The sequence below is a fragment of the Staurois parvus genome, unplaced genomic scaffold (assembly GCF_062004578.1).
Source record: "Staurois parvus isolate SC_StPar_1 unplaced genomic scaffold, SC_StPar_1.0 ptg000215l, whole genome shotgun sequence".
Taxonomy (NCBI): domain Eukaryota; kingdom Metazoa; phylum Chordata; class Amphibia; order Anura; family Ranidae; genus Staurois; species Staurois parvus.
The window spans coordinates 411,705-433,855 of NW_028318011.1; the positions used below are offsets into that span (position 1 = coordinate 411,705).

At 42.5% G+C, this 22,151-nt stretch overlaps 1 protein-coding gene across 1 annotated transcript in view; it reads right to left on the reverse strand.

Moving 5' to 3' along the window:
- RASEF (RAS and EF-hand domain containing) overlaps positions 1 to 22,151 on the reverse strand; it is a 155,088-nt gene that overhangs the window by 93,237 nt on the left and 39,700 nt on the right. The window contains exons 2-3 of the mRNA XM_089679008.1: positions 6,497 to 6,643; positions 4,016 to 4,106 (exon numbers count right to left, since the gene is read on the reverse strand). Of these exons, the coding sequence (XP_089535134.1) occupies positions 4,016 to 4,106; positions 6,497 to 6,643 (238 nt within the window). The remainder of the gene's footprint in view (positions 1 to 4,015; positions 4,107 to 6,496; positions 6,644 to 22,151) is intronic.

Here is a 22,151-nt window from a genome sequence, read left to right on the forward strand (position 1 = left end):
GGAGTGGGGCTTGGAGAGACATCCCTACTCGGAGAATACAGTGATTATTGCTAGCACTATAGTCACTGGCAATGTTCATATAAAAAATCCAACAGGTTGGTTGTACCCAAGTCATACAACACTTGAATTGGGTACAATCAGCCTGCCCATAGATGGTTTGAGTCTCGGCTGATCCCTGCTGAACCAGCTGAGATTCAAACCACCTATGGCTGGCTTAAGTCCTAAATGTGACATTTATTGCACAGAAAGTTGTCACCTGCTATTATTGCTAAAATTTTACTCCACTCTTTAGCCCCTTTGAACACCCTTACAAATATTACAATCATAGGATGTTTAATCTTCCCTGGTAGACCATTTACCCAAGGAGAATTCAAGGCATTTTAAATATAATCACTGAAGCCTATATCACAAATGTTTTTTTCCAAAACATAGGTTCCAAATAGCTCTATCTATCTCTCAGCAATCCCAAATATGAAAGGCAGAGGTGGTATAACCCTACATCAACATGGCAACCAAGCTTAGCAACTGCATCCATATATAAAGATGGCACAGATACATACAATCCCCTTGTCAAAAACAGTAGCCATAAATTAAAAAATACCTATCATATCCTAATAGTTTGGCATACAAGTATGTTATACTGTATATCAGTGTATGATATGCATGCATGTGACATCAGTAACATGTACAAAGTGTAGTGCAAATGCTTTTGTGTGTTACCAGTTATTTTGTATAAAAAGTCAAAATCACTAACTATACCGTATGTACACTGTTTTGCCTGACAAAACAAGGGCATATGCAGATGTGCGTCTCAAATGTACACCACACAAAGGAAAAAAAAGTGTGTCCACAGACCTAATTTTGTTTGGCCGCTGTACAGACACACCATGCATAGCCAGCAATATGATATCACTACTTTGTATTTCAGTTTTACAGTTAAACATGACACCTTCCTGCTCATGAGACTTTAAATAAGCATCATTATGTTGCTGAGGTCCTCCTGGTGGTTACCTTTTTGTATAAGCTGCTTAAGCCCTTCCCTATTCAGATCCCAATGCTTAAGAGATTTCAAGCAAAATACATTTTTAATGTGTTTTATTAAATTTTGGATAGAGTAGAAAATGGTTAAACCCCTTGTCAGGTTCTTTGCTATCTGTCTGCCATTCAGAAGACGTCCCTTCATTTCCTTGCTGTTGACAATGTTAGAGGAAATCTCTCCAAAGTAAGCAAAATCCTCTTTAGTTGTCACTGAAACAAGGGTTTCCATTTAAATGTTTCCTCTCTATTCTTGTCCAGTGACAGCTTAAAATTCTCCCTCACTTTCAATTCCAGTGGCCATAATCACTAGCAAAAACATGACATGGGTACTACCCTCAAAATGGCAAAAAAAAATTTGGCTTTAGGTACACTTCAATGATAAATAAAAGAATACATACCTGAAATAAAATATGTTTTTATAGTTGCCTTGAATTCACCTTTAAAAATTCATGTTGGACTAATACAAAATGAAAGCCACTGTCTGCCTTTATACAAAGTGTCAACGGCATTTTTATATCGAACAGGAAGAAATATCTCCAGCAGGCCAAGAAAACCTGCCTTACCACTATAGCTGCCAAATGCAGAACATGTGTGAATGGTGCATTCTCTACCATTTGAAAAGATTCAGCTCAGAATATGTTTTTTGCTTGACTGCACAGAACTTAATCCAGGCACATTATGTGAGCTTTCTTAGATATCACTCAAAGACAAACTCCATTCAAAACTTACATTTCAGTTTTGCATAATTATGGGAAAGCCTAGCTTTGTATATCTCTTGGAAACTTCAGCAATGCAATATTTCCACCAGAATTAGCCATAACAATGCTAAATACTTGTTTTATGCTGTACTGATTTTCCAAGGCCAATGGACTGGAAGGGGTGGAGATACAAACTACTGCAAATGTAAAAAGTCAGCAGGTGGTTTAACCTCCCGGAGTCAACTAAAAGCTGGGTCCTACATATTAACCAATCAGACTTAACTTTAAAGTCCATCTCAATGTTTGATCTCTCCACCTTTTGTTGATCCCATATCTGCACACTATTTTAAAAAATTATACAGCATGCATACCTTAATTCTAGAAGTCATCCAGACAATCATGTAATGACCGCTATCACTCTTCATTTTCTCTAGCATTGGCAGTCCTTACTGCCATGCATACTAAGTGTGCATATGCTGTGATGTGCAAGTGGGTTTCTGCATCGCAGTATACTGAGCCCAGGCTTTGTGAGGATGCTGTTTCCAGAGGTCATCTCATTCACAGCCTGAGCTCACAGGAAGTAGTTGAATAACACTGGGTGTCATTCAACCTAGAAGTTGTCAAACAGTGACCATGCAATTAGGAAGGATAAAGCAGTTCTGAAGTATAGAGTGGCTGAGTACATTAAAACTTTTTTTCTTTTTTAAACAGGAGGTCATAAGAAATGAATTAATAAAAATGATAAAGCCCAACTCTGGGCAACTAAAAAAAAATATTCCTTGCAGTGGGGCTGCTTGTTTAGGTCTAGGGGAACAAAAAAAAAGAAAATTTATTGCCAATCCCCCACTCCTCCCCACAGCTAGACTGGTCCCTATAGCCTCTTTTTTCTGCACTCTAGTGGTCTAGGATAATGACATCATCAAGACCAAAGAAGGGTCCATAGCTCTGCATTTGACGTGATGATACTGACTGACAGTCCATAGCCAGAGCATGGGGGAATGCCATCTGTCAAGGAACTGGAGGATCAGGAAAATAAAACTGTTTCACCTCTCCCCTAGACAAAATGACCAATAAACCTGGGCAGTGCAGAAACAGCCCCACTGCAAGGGATACTCTTAAATTTTCTCAAAGTTGGACTTTAATGCAGTTGGATTAGTCAGAAAATTCGTTCTGACCAGTCGTTACAAATTTTTGCACTTTCCATATTCTCCATGCTGCTTGCACTACCTTACTAAATAAAACTAATTCTGCCTTTCTGAAAAATACGCATGCACTATGTTTCATAGCCAGATACGACCATGAAGGCGGTATGCACAATATCGTTCTAGCAGTAATATTATCCTAACCAACCAAGCCATACATTTTCCATTACAAATATATCCTGTATAAAAACAAAACTATGCAGTACAAACAGGTAAAGGGTGAAGAGGTCAGACCTGAACTCTATTGAAAGTCTACAATTAAGTAAATCATCAGTGACCTGAGGAACTGCAACATCTGTAGAGCTACCCATTCTCCTGCCTTGTGAGAGGTTGATTGTCAAAGCCTTTTCAGTGGTTTTGACCCTGCCAGCAATAAATGTTGCTTTATTGGGCTATGCCCTTGAGTGGAAGTTGAGTCAGTCTGATGTCTGTCCATTACTTATGGTAAAGACAGGCCTTTGAGACTAGTTACTGTTAAAATCATGCTCACAGTTTAATTGTGACTGGCATTGGGTGGAACATTCAAATAAAGCTGTGGCCTTGCCCTTTCCAACTTAATTTGTCTACGTGTTGTTTTTTTGGCAAGGTTACATGTTAAGGTAATTGTGGTTCTAAACCTATGCTCCTCAACAGTCAAGGTAAGCTTCTGCCATTTGCAAAGCCCTACTGCTGTTGGCAAAACTGTAAGGGGTTGATTTACTAAAACTGGACAGTGTAAAATCTGGTGCAGCTCTGCCTAGAAACTAATCAGTGACTTTTTTTTCTGTCAAAACTTAATTGAACAAGCTGAAGATAGAAGCTGATTGGCCACCATGCCCAGATGCACCACATTTTTCACTCTCCAGTTTTAGTAAGGCAACCCCTAAGTGTCAGTAATAAAATTGTCTGTATTTTCCCAAAGCCTCCATTTCAGATTCAAACATACCCCTAATATCCCTTTAAATAAATTACAGTTTTAAAGTGAAAGCTTAAATCTGATACTGGTAATGGTGGTAAAATGTTATAGATCTTAGTGGCAGAGGACCCACAATACGATCAAATGCATTACATTTTGAGTAGACCAAAACTTCTACCCACCTCTTTTTTAATTCTGTTCTCAACAGCCTGTATCCGGTGATCCATTTCTTCTTCTAGCTCACTTAACTGCATTGCTGCTTTGTCCTGTGCTCTGTAATTATACAGATGATAGATGTCACACTATGTAATCATTAAGCTTTTCAGTAATTATGCATATAGAAAGAGTCATTATTTTGGTGATTTTGTGGCATAATGTTCCTATATGTGCTCAATTGTCCATGACCTACTAAATTTTTCACAGCAATGCTTATGTGTTATATTGGCAAAAACCAGGTTGCTCATTAAAAAAATCATAGCCACAGAAGGACTAAATGTATGTAATAGATCACTGTTCCTTTCTAACAAGTTAACAAAATTCCACTGAATATAAACTGGGTCCTGAGTGTCAGAGCACTCCCTTTGGATGTTGCAGTTTTTTGGTAGGTGTGGGAAAATTGAAATTTATACCAATTTTAGGAAGCATTATTAGGAAGCATGGGGTTGATTTACTAAAGGGAAATATGCTGCTCACATTGCAAAGGACGTTGCACTTTGCAAAGGAATTTTCCCCAGAGTCTGGTAAATGTGGTGAAGCTCTGATGACTTCAATTATCCAATCATGTGCAAGCAAAAAATTAATTTTTTAATTACCCTTACATTTGATGGGGTGAAAATTCAGCACATTCTCTAAGCTTTCGTGGAATCATCTTCCCTTGATTCCCTTATATTTGCCTTTATTTATTTATGTATTTCAGGTACTTATATAGTGCCGTCAATTTACACAGCGCTTTAAATATATATTGTACATTCACATCAGTCCCTAACCCTCAAGGGGCGTGCAATCTAAAGTCCCTAACTTACATTCACACACATACTAGAGCCAATTTAGACAGGATCCAATTAACCTACCAGCATGTCTTTGGAGTGTGCAAGGAAACCGGAGCACCTGGAGGAAACACAGGGCACAGGGAGAACATGCAAACTCCAGGCTGGTGGTTGCATGGTTGGGATTCGAACCAATGACCCTAGTACGGCCAGGCGGAAGTGCTTTAGTAAATTCCCCAATGCATGTCTAATCTATAGTAATGACTTGCCGTATCATTATGCTCAGCAGTAGACCAATGCAGTAGTAAATGGCAAAACATATAAATGCCCATCTACCAATTTATTTAATATTATTTTTCTTATCTATTGGCAGAGCCAAGGCACTATTTTTTGGAGAGAAAGTGGGGATTTGCATAAAACTTTGGCTGCCTGTATCCTTGGATTTTCTAATTGTTTTGAAATGTTGCTGTAACTTGGGTAAATACTGCCTTCACCTTTTAAATCTTATGTCCAGCTTCAAAAGATTCAAATAAGCTGCTTTATCTTCTTTTAGTGAGATCCCCTTTCAGTGCTGGAATCTGGAAAGTTAGCATACTGTGCTACATGAATCAAGACAGACACTTCTACCTGGACCACCAAGCGCAAGGGCCCTACTTAGGGCTTATTCACACCTCAATGCATGCACGGTGTGGGGTTTTTTTAGTAATGTGTTGTGATGCATTGGTGTGTATTTTACATGCTTTCCATTTGCTTGGGGGTTTTTTGCCTTGTTTGATTTGATTTGTCCTGCAGTGCTTTGCGTTTATGTGTGTTTACGTGCATTTGAACACGATACATTGTATGCTGTACTTTTTTTCAGCACTGTGCAAATGCAACACCACAGGCTAGTGTAAACTTAATTCATCGGGAACCATTATTTTTTGGTTGCCATGCATTGGGAATGCGTTCACATATGCACCCCAGAACATCTGGCGTGAATGATCCCTTACACTGAAGGTAGTTCTCCACCACTAACTTTACCATGGGAATCCACATCTTTCAATAACACAGCCTGACCAACTTAAAAGCAATTTAAAGTCTATTACAGCAGTGTCAAGGTGGGTAAACTCCTCCACCACCACCCCTACCCAATGTCAGGAAACTTTAATAGCTCCAGCATCAGTACAGATTCTCAACGGAGTTGATTTACTAAAGACAACTAGGTTGTTCTCCTTTCAAGGCAATTTTTGCTTTGCAAGAGAATTTTCCTTTGGCCTAGTGCATGCTGATGAAATTTACTTTGCAAAGAATACCCAATTACACACAGGAAAAAATGAAAATAAAAGTATTTTTGCATCTACGTGATTGGATGATGGATATTAGCAGAGCATCGTCTCCTTCACCAAGCTAAGGAAAATCTCCCTGCAAAGTGCAAATTCCATTGCAAAATGAACAACCAAATGAGTCAACCCTATTAGGCTTTACTATCATTGCTAGATGTAATTTCTCCATTATAAGAATTATACACTATATATCTCTTTTTTTGAATGAGACCTCACTTTTATATAATTTGAATGACAATCAAAATAATGATATAATACAGTGAAAAAATACCACAAATATTGGTCTATTATATAGCAGATCATACAGAAAAAATACTAAAGATTAACAAATGTAACATGAAATGCACACAGATACCTTTTCACCGCAATAGCCAAGTTTTCCATTTCTGTGCTCTGGAGTCTGATCTCCCGAACAAAATTTCTGATGACATGTTCATACTGCTGGATTAATAATGGTTCCACTATGGTGATATTCTGGTACAGTATACCTGCTTGTTCTTTCCTGGAAATAAAAAGGAAAAACAAATGAAGGTTCCATGTTCTATAATATCTGGATACACATGTTCATGTAGCACTGCCTCCTTAGGAGTTGATGTTGAATTGAGTCCTAATATAGTCCCGCACAGCCAGTCATTTAGCATTTCCCACACAAACTTTTATCCATATACAGAAATCAGGCCTTGAGCTTTGGTTTTGTTATTTATTGAGGGGATTAGAACTTGCATAGGGTAAGGAGTGTATAGGATGCCCAAGGGAACCAATATGTGAGGACAATTTCCTGAACTATTCACAGCTTCTTTTCTCTGACACAGTCTCTGTTGGAGAGCTAGCCAGCAGCTCCTAGTTGTACCACCCCAGGCCCTAGATTAACTTTTTTTCACTCAGCAATCTGGAGACTTTCTTCCTGAGCAGGGGATCTGGCTCCTGTTCCTTTAAATAAGGTGCACAGTCATTAGCAAAGGGCTAATCTGGTTTCCCGCCAGAGTGCTTCTTACCCTATCTGCCCAGGGGGTTCAGGTGTACTCACTCAAATTCTCTCCTGTACCACTTGTGGGATGGCTGCTGCTACCAGGCCTATCAGCTGGGCTGCTCCTTCCCTGACATACAGGTGGTTCTCACTCAGGGGGCCAGTGAAGCTTGAGTATTCCTCCTTTCCAACTACTGGCTCGCAGGCAGGCCCTGTCCCACTAGGCCTGCTGGCAGCCTTTCTCCTCCAGCCTCACATCTTCCTGGTCCACACTCCTTTCTCACCACACTCCTGCTACTGAGCAGGCTTCAACACATTTAAAGAAGTCCCAGCCACTTGCCAAGCCTCTTGTTGGGGATTGGCCGAGATCCTTCAAGAGTGCAACCAACCACTCGAAGGCCTCAGAGCAGGGGGAATTTCCGGAGGAGCTGGTCTGCAGAATCTCTCAGTTCTGACTAGAATTTGACCCCTCTGGCTATCTCAACTGAGCTGCTGAACAGCTACTCATGAACCATAAGGGTCTAGTTCCCCCTAGCTAAACTAAAAGGGTGCTACATTCAGAAATATCTATGGACATTATCATAACCAAGTCTCCAAAATGCTTATGTTCTGATCACAGAGCTACTCCCATAATAACAAGTTCTGCAAATTTAGCTGTTCTCCTTGGCATTTTACTAGAACATGCTACCTACAATATAATACAACAGACATGAGGTACACCCTGAACCACGTATGTGTTTTCTTCTCCTTGCATTCAGAGTGAAGTTGGATTGGTGAAACGTTCTTTAAAGGAGCTGTCAACTTCAGTTTAACAAATGTGATCTCTAGATCTATTGTTTCATATTGTATATTGAGTAAGAGGGGTTAACGGCTGGAAACCTGAGAGTCTTGACAAGGATAGGGATTGTCTATGACAATGTTTTAATGTCTAAATGTCCTAATGTCAAAATATATTTGCTTACAGCAGAGTTCCAGTCTCAAAAAACAATTTAAGTCAGCCAGCAGCTACAAATACTGTAGCTGCTGACTTTTATTATAAGGACACTACCTGTCCAGGTGTCCATCAATGTCTGCACCCGAGCTAATTTCCTTAATCGGCTTGGGGTTCAGGTGCCAGTACCTTAACTAAGGGAAAGTGGCAGCTTCAGAACCAGTTTCCTACAGCGCATGTGTGATCAGCACTGCACTTTGTGATTGGTCCCGCAGACTTCTGGGACCTGTGATGTGTCCCAGAAGGCTGCTGGGGGAAGGGGGAGGGGTCAGAGGTTGCTGTGGCGAACTCATCCAGAAGTGGGAGCGCGTACCTGTCAAAACCAGGTACCTGTTCCCCTCATAAGTGAAGAGGGGAGGATGCCAACAAGCGGAACTTCTACTTTTGGGTGGAGTTCCGCTTTAGGAAAACTGTATATATAGTGAGATATGATGCCAAACATACTGGCAAATAGATTTTGGGTGTGCATATAATATAAAGAAGAATTCCAGGTATGAATATTATACGTAGTTGGCCCCAGCTTGAACCAATGTGTCTATGCATATTCCATACCTGTGGGATCCCTCTAGAATCTAGAAATCATTGTAGTAGACAACGTTACTCCAGTGATCTCCAGCTTCTGCATCCCAAGCCAAGAAGCTGCCCTGATGCATTGTGAACACAGGAGATCGGCCGCTTGACATAGGCACAATTCAAAGAATGCTTTTCATTTCTCAATTATTTCCAAAGCATTCTTTGTCTGGATGAGGTGGAGAAGTGAAAATGTGATGTCACGCTCCCCACCTTGTCCAATCAGAAAATGCTTTGCATTTTTGCAAAGCAATCTGTGAATGGCACTTACGTTGAGCGGCTAACTTCTTGTGTTCATAATGCAACAGGGCACCTGCTCTGCAGGGAATCACTGGCTTGTGCTGTCTACTACAATGACTTCTAGAACTGTAGCCACACTCTCTTGTTCAGTCCTGCAAAGAACTACGGACTATAGGATTTTTGTGTGCATAGAGAAGGACATAACCGAAAATACAATACACATTCCAAACAAATGGATATGGGGGACAGTGGTTTGAGTAGAGATTCAAAAGCTCACGGAGGAGTTACAAGGAGGCAAAAAAAATGAAATACGAGGCAATTTCATTCACAATAAAAAGAAATTACAGTTCCATTAAGTAGTGGGTATGTATGGATTATTTTTGGAGGATATTGTTTAGCGTCACTTGAAGGCACAAACGACAGAGTTTAAGGTCATCAGTTAGAGCTAAACTCTTCAAGAAATCTCTTCATTTTTTTTTTAACAAAGAAACCAGTGATAATCTGCTTAGCTATCCTATAATTCACAGGTTAGGTAAAACAGAAATGTAAATTTGATTAAGGCAATTATTGCTCCCATTCTTTCTTTAGTTATCTGTTGCTGCCTTCCAGCAGCTCTCCAGTTTTAAATCCAGTTTCATCATAATCTGCTTCTGTAATTAGTCTCACTAGTATGCAGTTAGAAGTGTTTTATTATAATCCTAAACAAAGCTTCTCTTGCAGTCAGATATAAATTTAGGGTGGCCATACATGGATCAAAATTCATCCACTTAAGCAGGGACTAGCCACATTTTGATTAATTTACAGCAGGCTGGCTGTATACAAGTTTATCTGTTGGGTTTTTCCTGAATGATCAGTGTCGCTGGCAATAGTTGGCTGCACTGGGCAATGTATTCTGATGACGGTGAAGGCTCCTTGCTGTCAGAACACAATAGCACAGTGGCAGTGGTTTGATTTGGTATGATTGGGGGAATTGGATATTTTTGGTTTCATTCAACCAGCAGGTTGAATGAAAAAAAAAAAGATTAATGAGTATGGCAAGCCTTAGACCTATAAAAAGTGTTACTCAGTATAGGTATTCCCTAAAATACTTTACATCTTAACATTTTTTTTCATGGTTCTACTATATAATATTGCATCTCCCTTATTTCAGAGGTTTATTTACTTATATTACAGCCAAAAGTAGAATATAATTGCAATGTTTAAAAGCTTGGGTTTCTAAACAAAAACACTGCACGGGTAACATAAGCGATAAGCATATGACAAAAAATTGGCCCCTTTGAACAACTGGAAAATAATGTACGTTTTATAAACATATCATATAATATAACTAAGACAATTGTTGAAGGAGTGTCGATCTGCAGAGCAGGGAGGCTTCATTGCTTTACTATTACTATTGAGCAAGCAGAAACATTACTCCCCTGAAATTTGGCATATACACTATGAACCCAAAAAATTAGGTGTTTTCTTTAACCTCCCTAGCGGTATGATTATTTCAGATTTTTGGTGCTGAAAGCGGTACCATTTTTTTGCATGGAAATATGTATTTTTTTTATTGTAGGCTGTGATTTTTAGGAATAACTCACTGAAATCTGTCTGAACAAGAGTCTAGTAAACATTCCGGGTATGATAAAATTTGAAACACGAAATCATGAATTATAATTTAATAAACAATCATAAAAAATAATATAATAATAATACTTTTAATTTTATAATATAATCAAACCAAAAACACTGAAATTTGAAATATAGCGCCAAGTTCGCACATCGCTGAGCAAAGTTGCAAAATCGTTTTCAGTGTCTGATGACGAATTTCCCCACGAATCATTATCACTCAATTCTGCAAGTGGTTCTGATTTACTATCGCTGTTCTCTAGCCGGTCTAAAACCGCTTTTGACCTAAAGGGACGGTTTTTGGACGCCATGGACTTTTCTCAGTTTCCAGGCAGAAAGAACAGACAAAATGCAGGCAGGGCACAGGACAAAGCACTCGGGACAATATGTATGTGAAATGGGTTGAAACAGCAATGTTTTACTATGTAAAATTTGTTTGGAAAAAAATGACATTTTTTAAAATTTTCAAATTTCCCGCCGCCGCCGCCGCCGCCCGTACGTCCCGACGTCACAGGGACCGGAACACAGAAGCCGGATGCCGGCATCGGCCGGAGGAGAGTGCCGGGGACGCTGCAGGGGACACATCGCGGGAGCGCAGGACAAGGTAAGCTCTGCAGGGACTCCCTAAGCAGCGCCGCATGGTAAGCCCGAGTGTAGCTCGGGGTTACCTCTTTTGGTAGTGACATTTTACCCCGAGCTACACTCGGGAATACCGCTAGGGAGGTTAAAGCGATACTAAAGGTTAATTTTTTTTGTATAATCACAAACATGTCAAACTTACCTGCTGTGTGCAGTGGTTTTGCACAGAGCAGCCCGGATCCTCCTCTTCTCGGGTCCCCCACTGGCGCTCCTGGCCCCTCCCTCCTGTTGGGTGCCCCCACAGCAAGAAGCTGTGCATGTCCATGTGCATGTCCATGCTCACACAGAGCCACCCCCCCACACACTTTCTCCTCATTGGCTGACTGGCTGTGATTGACAGCAGCAGGAGCCAATGGCTCCTACTTGCTGTCTCAGCCAATGGCTCCTGCTTTCTGTCTCAACCAATGTGGAAGCAGATACCCAGGACAGGCGAGGGTGTTGTGAACATTGATGGATCACAATATGACTCAAGTAAGTATTAGGGGGGCCTGAGGGCACTGCTGCACACAGAAGGTTTTTTACCTTCATGTATAGAATGCATGAAGGTAAAAACCTTGAGCCTTTACAACCACGTTAAGTTATAGATCATGTCTTCAGGCTTTATACATGAAATGCATAAAATCTGAAGAAAGGACCTAAGCTATCTGAAAAGCTTGAATAATTTAAGTTAGCCAATAAAAGTATCACTTCACTCCAAACGTTTTGTTGTATTATTATACAGGATTTATATAGCGCCAACAGTTTGCGCAGTGCTTTACAATATAATGGGAGACAATACAGCAACAATACAGTTCAATACAAGAGGGATAGGAGGGCCCTGTTACTTGAAGCTTACAATCTAGTTATTCACTTATAAATTAGATATTGGTTACACAATGTATTGCAAAAAAAAGTTTATATTTTCAGGTATGCTTGAATGCAGACTGTGATTCCTTAATTAGTATCTTAAAGGGGAAGTACAGGCAAAGCTCATTGGCTGTACTTCTGCTGATCATAGGAGTGCAGTTCTGAACTCCTGTGACTCATTTTCAGCTGACCATGGGCTTTAGCAGTGGGAAGTGGAAAGCTGCAAGCAGTCACAGCCGGATTCCCAAAGTAAACATGCCGATGCCTGGGCCTGAAGAAGGCTGAAGAGCTGGCTCAAGTGTGGATCCCTGGACAGGTAAGTGTCATATTATTAAAAGTCAGCAGCTACAGTATTTGTGGCTGCTGACTTTTACACCCTATTCCAAATTATTATGCAAATGATATTTTTCTCATTTACCTAAATAATTGATGTAAATAACAGTCAGCATAATTCTCATGTTATCAACTATTAAGAGTACAATTCAAATTTTATTGAACAAACCTCCTAATGATAACAGTAAAAAACTTACAATGCACTGTTCCAAATTATTACGCACCGTAAGTTTCAAAACACTTTATAGGTTGTAAAGAACTGAAAATTGTCATTTGTTGTGTTTGCAGCATATTTACTAAAATCAAAAGCTATTTCAAACAAACATTTAACAACATTTTAACTTTTAAACATTTGAACAGGTCACGTTACATTGTAACATAGGACCCCTTATTTGATAGCAGCTTCACAAGTCTTGCATCCATTGAACTTGTGAGTTTTTGGACAGTTTCTGCTTGAATTTGTTTACAAGATGTCAGAATAGCCTCCCAGAGCTGCTGTTTGGATGTAAACTGCCTCCCACCCTCATATATCTTTTGCTTGAGAATGCTCCAAAGGTTCTCAATAGGATTGAGGTCAGGGGAGGATGGAGGCCACACCATGACTTTCTCTCCTTTTATCCCCATAGCAGCCATTGATGCAGAGGTATTATTTGCAGCATGAGATGGTGCATTGGTGCATGAAGATGATTTTATTACGGAAAGCATAGTTCTTCCTTCTGTACCAGGGAAGAAAGTGGTCAGTCATAAACTCCACATACTTTGCAGAGGTCATCTTTACACCTTCGGGGACCCTAAAGGGGCTGGCCAGCTCTGTTTCCCATGATTCTGGCCCAAAACATGACACCACCACCGCCTTGCTGACGTCGCAGCCTTGTTGGAACAGGGTGGCCGTCCATCAACCATCCACTACTCCATCCATCTGGACCATCCAGGGTTGCACAGCACTCATCAGTGAACAGGACTGTTTGAAACTTAGTCTTCATGTATTTTTCTGCCCAATGCAGCCGTTTCTGCTTGTGAGCATTGGTTAATAGTGGCCGAATAGAAAGTTTATGCACAGTTGCAAGACTCCGGAGGATTCTACACCTTGATGACCGTGGAACTCCAGAGGCACCAGCAGCTTCAAATATCTGTTTGCTGCTATGTAATGGTATTTTAGCAGCTGCTCTCTTGATCCGATGCATGAATCTGGCAGAAATCTTCCTCAATGTGCCTTTATCTGCACGAACCCGTCTGTGCTCTGAATCAGCCACAAATCTCTCAATAGTGCGATGATCACGCTTAAGTTTTCGTGAAATACCTAATGTTTTCATACCTCGTCCAAGGCATTGAACTATTTCACTCTTTTCGGCAGCAGAGAGATCCTTTTTCTTCCCCATATTGCTTGAAAATGGTGCTCTGCTTAATAATGTGGAACACCCTCCTTTAGTAGTTTTTCCTTAAATTGGGCTCACCGGCCAATCTAATTATCACAGGTGTCCGAGATTGTTTTCAGTGATCAAAAGAGCCCTGAGACACAATGCCATCCATGAGTTAAACTGAAAAACAAAATATTTAATCTTTGTGACACTTAAATAGAATTTGCATAATCATTTGGAACAGGGTGTCATTCTTTATTTTTGAAGAACCACTTTAACACATGTCCTGTGAATTGCAAAAATGCTTAGCTAAAATGATAGTCATTAAAAAAATAAGAAAAAACACATTTCAAGACTTAGATTCCCTTTTCTCCATTTCACAGTGGAGTACTGCCATGAGGTCAAATTACAAAGCTACGCATTGTATACAACATTGGGAGTTGACCCAAACAATTGCACTCCGCTGGTATTTTACACCTCTATGTTTGGCTAAAATCTCTTCTGCACAGTTTCCCCTTTGTTGGAGAGGTTGTGAAGAAACTGCCAACCTCATTCACATGTTCTGGTCTTGCAAATGCATTGTAAACTTTTAGAAAAAGATATTCCAGTTAATGTCTGAAATAACACAATTTATTATGGAACCTTCTCCACATTTTGGCAATCTTGAATCTAGGTATTGACATTGTATCTAACACTTTATGCATGGTAGTCATGCACGTACATCTTGCGGCCAGACTCACGATTGCCAAAAACTGGAAAGGCCTATATGCTCTTAATCCCTCGGATGTGATAGCCCTTACCAAAATCCACCACTCATATGAACGCACATTGGAGAAATGGAGTGGGAGGATAAGGCACTTTGACTCCCTTTGGGAACCATGGTCCACTTGGATCAACAAAGGATAAAGCAGATGAACCCCTTCATGCTGACTGTACGCAATATGTGGCCCCACTGGACTGGGCTTTTTTCCATGGGGCTGCTAATTTGTGTCGCTGTCTCTGTGCTGGGAGAGAGCTGCATGGCGTGCTCTAAGTATAGAGACCGGAGTCAAACTGAAAGTCCTGGGTCCTGTTCTAATGATCAGGACCCAGAACTCCCAATTCCGGGTCACCTGATCTCTGTGATAGCCTCTGATCAGTCACCGTGAAGCCTGCACCCCTTGTTTTCTCTCTCTGAATGGAGAAGAGAGAAACATTGTATCTCTCTCTGTTTTTTTAATTTTTTTTAAATTAGTATCAGTTTCAGTTAGTGGCAGGATAAAAAAAGCAAAATGTGCACTATTGTTTCTGGGACATACTATGGGTACAAGGAACACTAACATACACATATGTGATATTGCTGTGATAGTCAGGAGAAAGAGAAATCATTTTATGTTGTTCTTTGGTAGTAGGTTATGGTAGTAGCAGGAAATATACAGATACATTCATTTGATAATAAAAACAAATCAGGAGATATCCATTATCATTTACCACCAAGTGAAAGCCCAATTTGTCCTGAAAAAACAGGATATAATCCACCTGGATGCACAAGGTAGTTGTGATGATATGTACGGTTTTGCTAACACATGTCAAAGTTGCAGAATTATGCTTAGGCTTTAAGATTTGTTTTACCCTTAGGCGCGAAGGGGTTAAACTACGTCTTGATTGTTACTGATCACTTATAATCCCCAGATCTTAGAAAACTAGTGTACCAACTGCTGTGCTAATATTGTTGTTTCTTTTCATGCTTGTATGTTATGCTACTACTGTTCATTCATTGCACCCACTAATAGCTGTATCTCTTGTATATTTCCTAAAATCTAATAAAGATATAATGTGTAAAAAAAAAATTTCAAGAAAGAAGCAATTAGTTTTTTGTTTAGTTTTTTCTTTCTTTTTTTTTTGCTTGATCCAGGCTCAACTTCCCTTTCCCCTGTTGCCCTCTGTTTAGCATAAAGTGTTACTAAACCCAGACCTCTGCATTCACTATATCTGGTCTCCCACAGTATACAGAACATGGAAATGCAATTATTTTAGTAAATATAAACTGCTAAATACTTTTTTTCATCAGCGGTCTTATGACTTCTATCAGTGTCTGGCCAAGCACTAATTAATCTTGTTGGAGAATATTTATTCTCCTCCGATTGTCCTATGAGGCTGCATAACCCCTGACCCTCTGTCTGAATAGGGCTGATTGACCCTGTGCCGATCACATGCAACCCCCCACCCACCACCACCACCAAAAAAAACAAGCTCTCTAGCAATACACACCAAACAGTGCATGTGCAGACTTGCCACTGGTGCTCTAACTAAGGCACATGGATTGTGCACAGCAAAAGTAGGAGGAAGGATCAGGTGACAATCGCAGCAATCACTAACCCTGGCACTGACCTAGATCAAACCTTGAGCTAAGTATTCAAACAGCTTTTTACACAATTCAGGATCAAACAGTTTTTTCACACAATGCAGAGGATTAACCCCTTAGGTTCCACAGTGAGTATAACAAGCATGCTTCACTGCATATACAGACTGATTTTACTTTTGTGGGTTTAGTGATATTTTAAAGCAACTCTGTTGCGAAATGTAACCTTTCTGACTAGAAGGCAGAAAATACTTACCACACTGCCAACTGCCAAGCTGAAAGTAGATCCCCAACTAAAAGTTCTTTAGAAACCCTTCCAGCAATGTCGATTAGAGATGAGCGAATCGAAGTATCCGAAGTGGAATTCGAGTCGAATATCGGAAAAATTTCGATTCGTGCCGAATCCGAAAAATAGCCTAATTCGGACGCGCGAATCGAAATTTTTCAGAAAATGGCGGCTGACATGTGCGGCGACGGAGCGGGGATGTCTGGGAAGGCGCGCAGACAAGGCGCGCTGACCCATAATGCATTCCTCAACTACATGTGATCGCATCAGCCAATCAGCAGCCAGCCAGCCAGCACTGTGTAATGGTCGAGCTATAAATAGCGGCCATTTTGGAATTCTTCATTTGCCTGCAGTTATTGAACAGAGGCAGACCGCTCTGTACTAGGGACAGGGACAGAGTTAGGGCCACAGAAACGATAATTGGGGACAGAGAAAAGTTACTTAGGGACAGAGAACCATTACTCAGGGACACAGACTTGTTAATGAGGGCCACAGAATCGTTATTTAGGGACAAAGAAACGCTAGTTAGGGCCACAGAATTCATAATCAGGGACAGACAGAATTGTTACTCAGTGCCAGAGAATTGTTACTTAGGGCCACAGAAACGTTATTAGGGCCACAGAATTTTTACTCAGGGACAGACAGAATTGTTACTGAGTGCCAGAGAATTGTTACTCAGGGACAGACAGAATTGTTACTGAGTGCCAGAGAATTGTTACTTAGGGCCACAGAAACTTTACTTAGGGCCACAGAATTGTTACTCGCACAGACACAGAATTGTTACTCGCACAGACACAGAATTGTTACTGAAGGCCACAGAACTGTTACTTAGGGCCACAGAATTGTTACTCGCACAGACACAGAATTGTTACTCGCACAGACACAGAACTGTTACTGAGGGCCACAGAACTGTTACTTAGGGCCACAGAATTGTTACTCGCACAGACACAGAATTGTTACTCAGGGCCACAGAACTGTTACTTAGGGACAAAGAAACGCTAGTTAGGGCCACAGAATTCATACTCAGGGACAGACAGAATTGTTACGGAGTGCCAGAGAATTGTTACTCGGGGCCACAGAAACTTTACTTAGGGCCACAGAATTTTTACTCAGGGACAGACAGAATTGTTACTGAGTGCCAGAGAATTGTTACTCAGGGACAGACAGAATTGTTACGGAGTGCCAGAGAATTGTTACTCAGGGCCACAGAAACTTTACTTAGGGCCACAGAATTTTTACTCAGGGACAGACAGAATTGTTACTGAGTGCCAGAGAATTGTTACTCAGGGACAGACAGAATTGTTACTGAGTGCCAGAGAATTGTTACTTAGGGCCACAGAAACTTTACTTAGGGCCACAGAATTGTTACTCGCACAGACACAGAATTGTTACTCGCACAGACACAGAACTATTACTGAGGGCCACAGAAACTTTACTTAGGGCCACAGAATTGTTACTCGCACAGACACAGAATTGTTACTCGCACAGACACAGAACTGTTACTGAGGGCCACAGAACTGTTACTTAGGGCCACAGAATTGTTACTCGCACAGACACAGAATTGTTACTCAGGGCCACAGAACTGTTACTTAGGGACAAAGAAACGCTAGTTAGGGCCACAGAATTCATACTCAGGGACAGACAGAATTGTTACGGAGTGCCAGAGAATTGTTACTCAGGGCCACAGAAACTTTACTTAGGGCCACAGAATTTTTACTCAGGGACAGACAGAATTGTTACTGAGTGCCAGAGAATTGTTACTCAGGGACAGACAGAATTGTTACGGAGTGCCAGAGAATTGTTACTCAGGGACAGACAGAATTGTTACTGAGTGCCAGAGAATTGTTACTTAGGGCCACAGAAACTTTAATTAGGGCCACAGAATTTTTACTCAGGGACAGACAGAATTGTTACTGAGTGCCAGAGAATTGTTACTCAGGGACAGACAGAATTGTTACGGAGTGCCAGAGAATTGTTACTCAGGGCCACAGAAACTTTACTTAGGGCCACAGAATTTTTACTCAGGGACAGACAGAATTGTTACTGAGTGCCAGAGAATTGTTACTCAGGGACAGACAGAATTGTTACGGAGTGCCAGAGAATTGTTACTCAAGGCCACAGAAACTTTACTTAGGGCCACAGAATTTTTACTCAGGGACAGACAGAATTGTTACTGAGTGCCAGAGAATTGTTACTCAGGGACAGACAGAATTGTTACTGAGTGCCAGAGAATTGTTACTCAGGGCCCCAGAAACTTTACTTAGGGCCACAGAATTTTTACTCAGGGACAGACAGAATTGTTACTGAGTGCCAGAGAATTGTTACTCGGACAGACAGAATTGTTACTGAGTGCCAGAGAATTGTTACTTAGGGCCACAGAAACTTTACTTAGGGCCACAGAATTGTTACTCGCACAGACACAGAATTGTTACTCGCACAGACACAGAACTGTTACTGAGGGCCACAGAAACTTTACTTAGGGCCACAGAATTGTTACTCGCACAGACACAGAATTGTTACTCGCACAGACACAGAACTGTTACTGAGGGCCACAGAACTGTTACTTAGGGCCACAGAATTGTTACTCGCACAGACACAGAATTGTTACTCAGGGCCACAGAACTGTTACTTAGGGACAAAGAAACGCTAGTTAGGGCCACAGAATTCATACTCAGGGACAGACAGAATTGTTACGGAGTGCCAGAGAATTGTTACTCAGGGCCACAGAAACTTTACTTAGGGCCACAGAATTTTTACTCAGGGACAGACAGAATTGTTACTGAGTGCCAGAGAATTGTTACTCAGGGACAGACAGAATTGTTACGGAGTGCCAGAGAATTGTTACTCAGGGACAGACAGAATTGTTACTGAGTGCCACAGAATTGTTACTTAGGGCCACAGAAACTTTAATTAGGGCCACAGAATTTTTACTCAGGGACAGACAGAATTGTTACTGAGTGCCAGAGAATTGTTACTCAGGGACAGACAGAATTGTTACGGAGTGCCAGAGAATTGTTACTCAGGGCCACAGAAACTTTACTTAGGGCCACAGAATTTTTACTCAGGGACAGACAGAATTGTTACTGAGTGCCAGAGAATTGTTACTCAGGGACAGACAGAATTGTTACGGAGTGCCAGAGAATTGTTACTCAGGGCCACAGAAACTTTACTTAGGGCCACAGAATTTTTACTCAGGGACAGACAGAATTGTTACTGAGTGCCAGAGAATTGTTACTCAGGGACAGACAGAATTGTTACGGAGTGCCAGAGAATTGTTACTCACGGCCACAGAAACTTTACTTAGGGCCACAGAATTTTTACTCAGGGACAGACAGAATTGTTACTGAGTGCCAGAGAATTGTTACTCAGGGACAGACAGAATTGTTACTGAGTGCCAGATAATTGTTACTTAGGGCCACAGAAACGTTATTAGGGCCACAGAATTGTTACTCAGGGACAGACAGAATTGTTACTGAGTGCCAGAGAATTGTTACTTAGGGCCACAGAAACTTTAGTTAGGGCCACAGAATTGTTACTCAGGGACAGACACAGAATTGTTACTGAGCGCCACAGAACTGTTACTTAGGGCCACAGAATTGTTACTCGCACAGACACAGAATTGTTACTCAGGGACACAGAATTGTTACTCAGGGACACATAATCGTTTAATTAAAGAGTATGTCAGACAACATGCAGAGGAGTGGCAGAGGAGGCAATGTTTTAGGAGCGAGCAGACGTGGCAGCAGAGGAAGGGGTCGAGGCAGCACTATTCGCAGCCAGAGGCCAGTGCTCCCGGTGTCATCCAGCGGTCGTGTCTCCACCGACAACCCTGCCGTCATCGATTGGTTGGCTCGGTCGTCTTCCTCTTCCCAGGTCACCTCTGACACCTACAGCCAACGGTCGGTGGGTACGTCAGACACAACCGTTAGTTGGCATGGCCCGGGACCTAGCCCACTGAAATCACGTGTCCTCTACCTGCCCCTGTCCTTTGGTGTTCCCTCACCAAGCGAAGTATCGCATGCTGTGGGCTCAGCCCCACTGTACAGTGAGGAAGAGCTAACAGAGGGCGGTCAGGAACGGGGGGAGACATCCGCCTTTTCAGCAGCTAGGCGAAGAAGTAGTGGCGAGGAGAGTGGCCCGGTAGCCGGTCTAGAGACAGGTCTGTCTCCTGACCCAGACGCAGCCGAGGGGGCTAGTAGTGAGGCGGAGACCCTACTTGATGATGAGGAGGTTGATCGCACTTGGCAGCCTCGTCGTCATCAGGCAATTTCTTCCGCATCATCAGGAGAAGAGGGTGGCAGCTTGGCAGTGAGCGAAACAGTCGGTGGGTTGCCCAGGAGACAGCAGCAGGGTCGCAGCAGTGTCAGTGGAAGCAGTGTCAGTGGAGCCAAACGGCCACGGAGTAGAGCACCAGCTCCACTGCAGCCTACCACCACGGCCAGTAGTGGTGCCGGTGTGCACGGAGGAAGCAGCAGTCAGCCAGTGAGGAGTATCGGGGGCAAAGTTTCCTACTCGGCGGTGTGGCAATTTTTCGTCAAGCCGCCCGAGGAAGTAAACGTAGCCGTATGTCGACTATGTGGCCAGAAAGTCAAGCGTGGCCAGGGGGCCCATGTTGGGACTATTTGGGCCATGTTGGGACAATGGGAGACCTCCCATTGCTGCTGTCTCCATCGCCACACTCTGCCATGTGCCACTTTCAGGTCTCCTCACACACTGCTGGTGTGTTCAGTTTTTTGACATAGGGTGCTGGCAGATTACGGGCCTCCCATAGCTGCTGCCAGGCCCCTAATCTGCCATAGGCCCCTATATACCGCCTCCTCATGCTGCTGCCAGGTCCAGAGTCTCTCATGGGTCCCTGTACGGCCTCCCATTGCTGCTGTCTCCATCGCCACACTCTGCCATGTGCCACTTTCAGGTCTCCTCACACACTGCTGGTGTGTTCAGTTTTTTGACATAGGGTGCTGGCAGATTACGGGCCTCCCATAGCTGCTGCCAGGCCCCTAATCTGCCATAGGCCCCTATATACCGCCTCCTCATGCTGCTGCCAGGTCCAGAGTCTGTCATGGGTCCCTGTACGGCCTTCCATTGCTGCTGTCTCCATCGCCACACTCTGCCATGTGCCACTTTCAGGTCTCCTCACACACTGCTGGTGTGTTCAGTTTTTTGACATAGGGTGCTGGCAGATTACGGGCCTCCCATAGCTGCTGCCAGGCCCCTAATCTGCCATGGGCCCCTATATACCGCCTCCTCATGCTGCTGCCAGGTCCACAGTGTCTCATGCCATGTGCCACTTTCAGGTCTCCTCACACTGCTGGTGTGTTGAATTTTTTGACATAGGGTGCTGGCAGATTATGGGCCTCCTATAGCTGCTGCCAGGCCCCTAATCTGCCATAGGCCCCTATATACCGCCTCCTCATGCTGCTGCCAGGTCCAGAGTCTGTCATGGGTCCCTGTACGGCCTCCCATTGCTGCTGTCTCCATCGCCACACTCTGCCATGTGCCACTTTCAGGTCTCCTCACACACTGCTGGTGTGTTCAGTTTTTTGACATAGGGTGCTGGCAGATTACGGGCCTCCCATAGCTGCTGCCAGGCCCCTAATCTGCCATAGGCCCCTATATACCACCTCCTCATGCTGCTGCCAGGTCCAGAGTCTCTCATGGGTCCCTGTACGGCCTCCCATTGCTGCTGTCTCCATCGCCACACTCTGCCATGTGCCACTTTCAGGTCTCCTCACACACTGCTGGTGTGTTCAGTTTTTTGACATAGGGTGCTGGCAGATTACGGGCCTCCCATAGCTGCTGCCAGGCCCCTAATCTGCCATAGGCCC